The 590-nt window shown below is 53.4% G+C and overlaps 1 protein-coding gene across 1 annotated transcript in view; it reads right to left on the bottom strand.

Annotated features, from left to right (window-relative positions):
- LOC100943636 (nuclear RNA export factor 2-like) overlaps positions 1-590 on the bottom strand; it is a gene marked incomplete at its 5' end in the record, with an annotated part of 9,813 nt that overhangs the window by 7,413 nt on the left and 1,810 nt on the right. Inside the window, 2 exons of the mRNA XM_003803775.2 lie at positions 153-262; positions 438-545. Of these exons, the coding sequence (XP_003803823.2) occupies positions 153-262; positions 438-545 (218 nt within the window). The remainder of the gene's footprint in view (positions 1-152; positions 263-437; positions 546-590) is intronic.

Here is a 590-nt window from a genome sequence, read left to right on the forward strand (position 1 = left end):
AGCTGAGGGACACAGAGACAGAAGAGAGGCCAGGGCCTGTGGTCCTCCCAGAGGCCAAGGCTGCCTCTTCCTGCAGAAGGGCACTGTCAGGGGCAGCTTGGTCTCCTGGGGGACTAAGGCATCCAGAAAGGATGACAGCAGTTACCACTGACCTTATGTAGGCAGACTTGTCTGAGAAGGTGCTGCACAGCGGATTCCCTTCTAGCCACAGCTCTTCCAGCTTCAGTGCTTTCACCTTGGCCAACTCACAAGCCGACTTCAGCTGAGAAAGATAAGGGGGGAAGTGGGGAGGGAGTCCCAGGGAAAGAGAGACATCCGGGACCTTGGAACCCTCAGTCCCATCCTTCATCCAGAGGTACCTATGCCTGCCTGTTGTCATCACCCCGGTACGCACTACCTCCCACTCACCCAAATTTGATCTGGCTGCCTCCTCTCACCTCATTTTTGGAGAGGTTCAGGATCTTGATATCTGTGGTCTTATCTATAATGTCAGACAGGCCATCCAGATGGTACAGTTTGTTCTCGCACAAGTTCAAGGACAATAACTTTGGCGGAAGAAGAGTTAGGGTGACATTTACTCTCCAGGGCCT

Source organism: Otolemur garnettii, unplaced genomic scaffold (assembly GCF_000181295.1).
Source record: "Otolemur garnettii isolate 467f Iridium unplaced genomic scaffold, OtoGar3 scaffold00650, whole genome shotgun sequence".
NCBI lineage: Eukaryota > Metazoa > Chordata > Mammalia > Primates > Galagidae > Otolemur > Otolemur garnettii.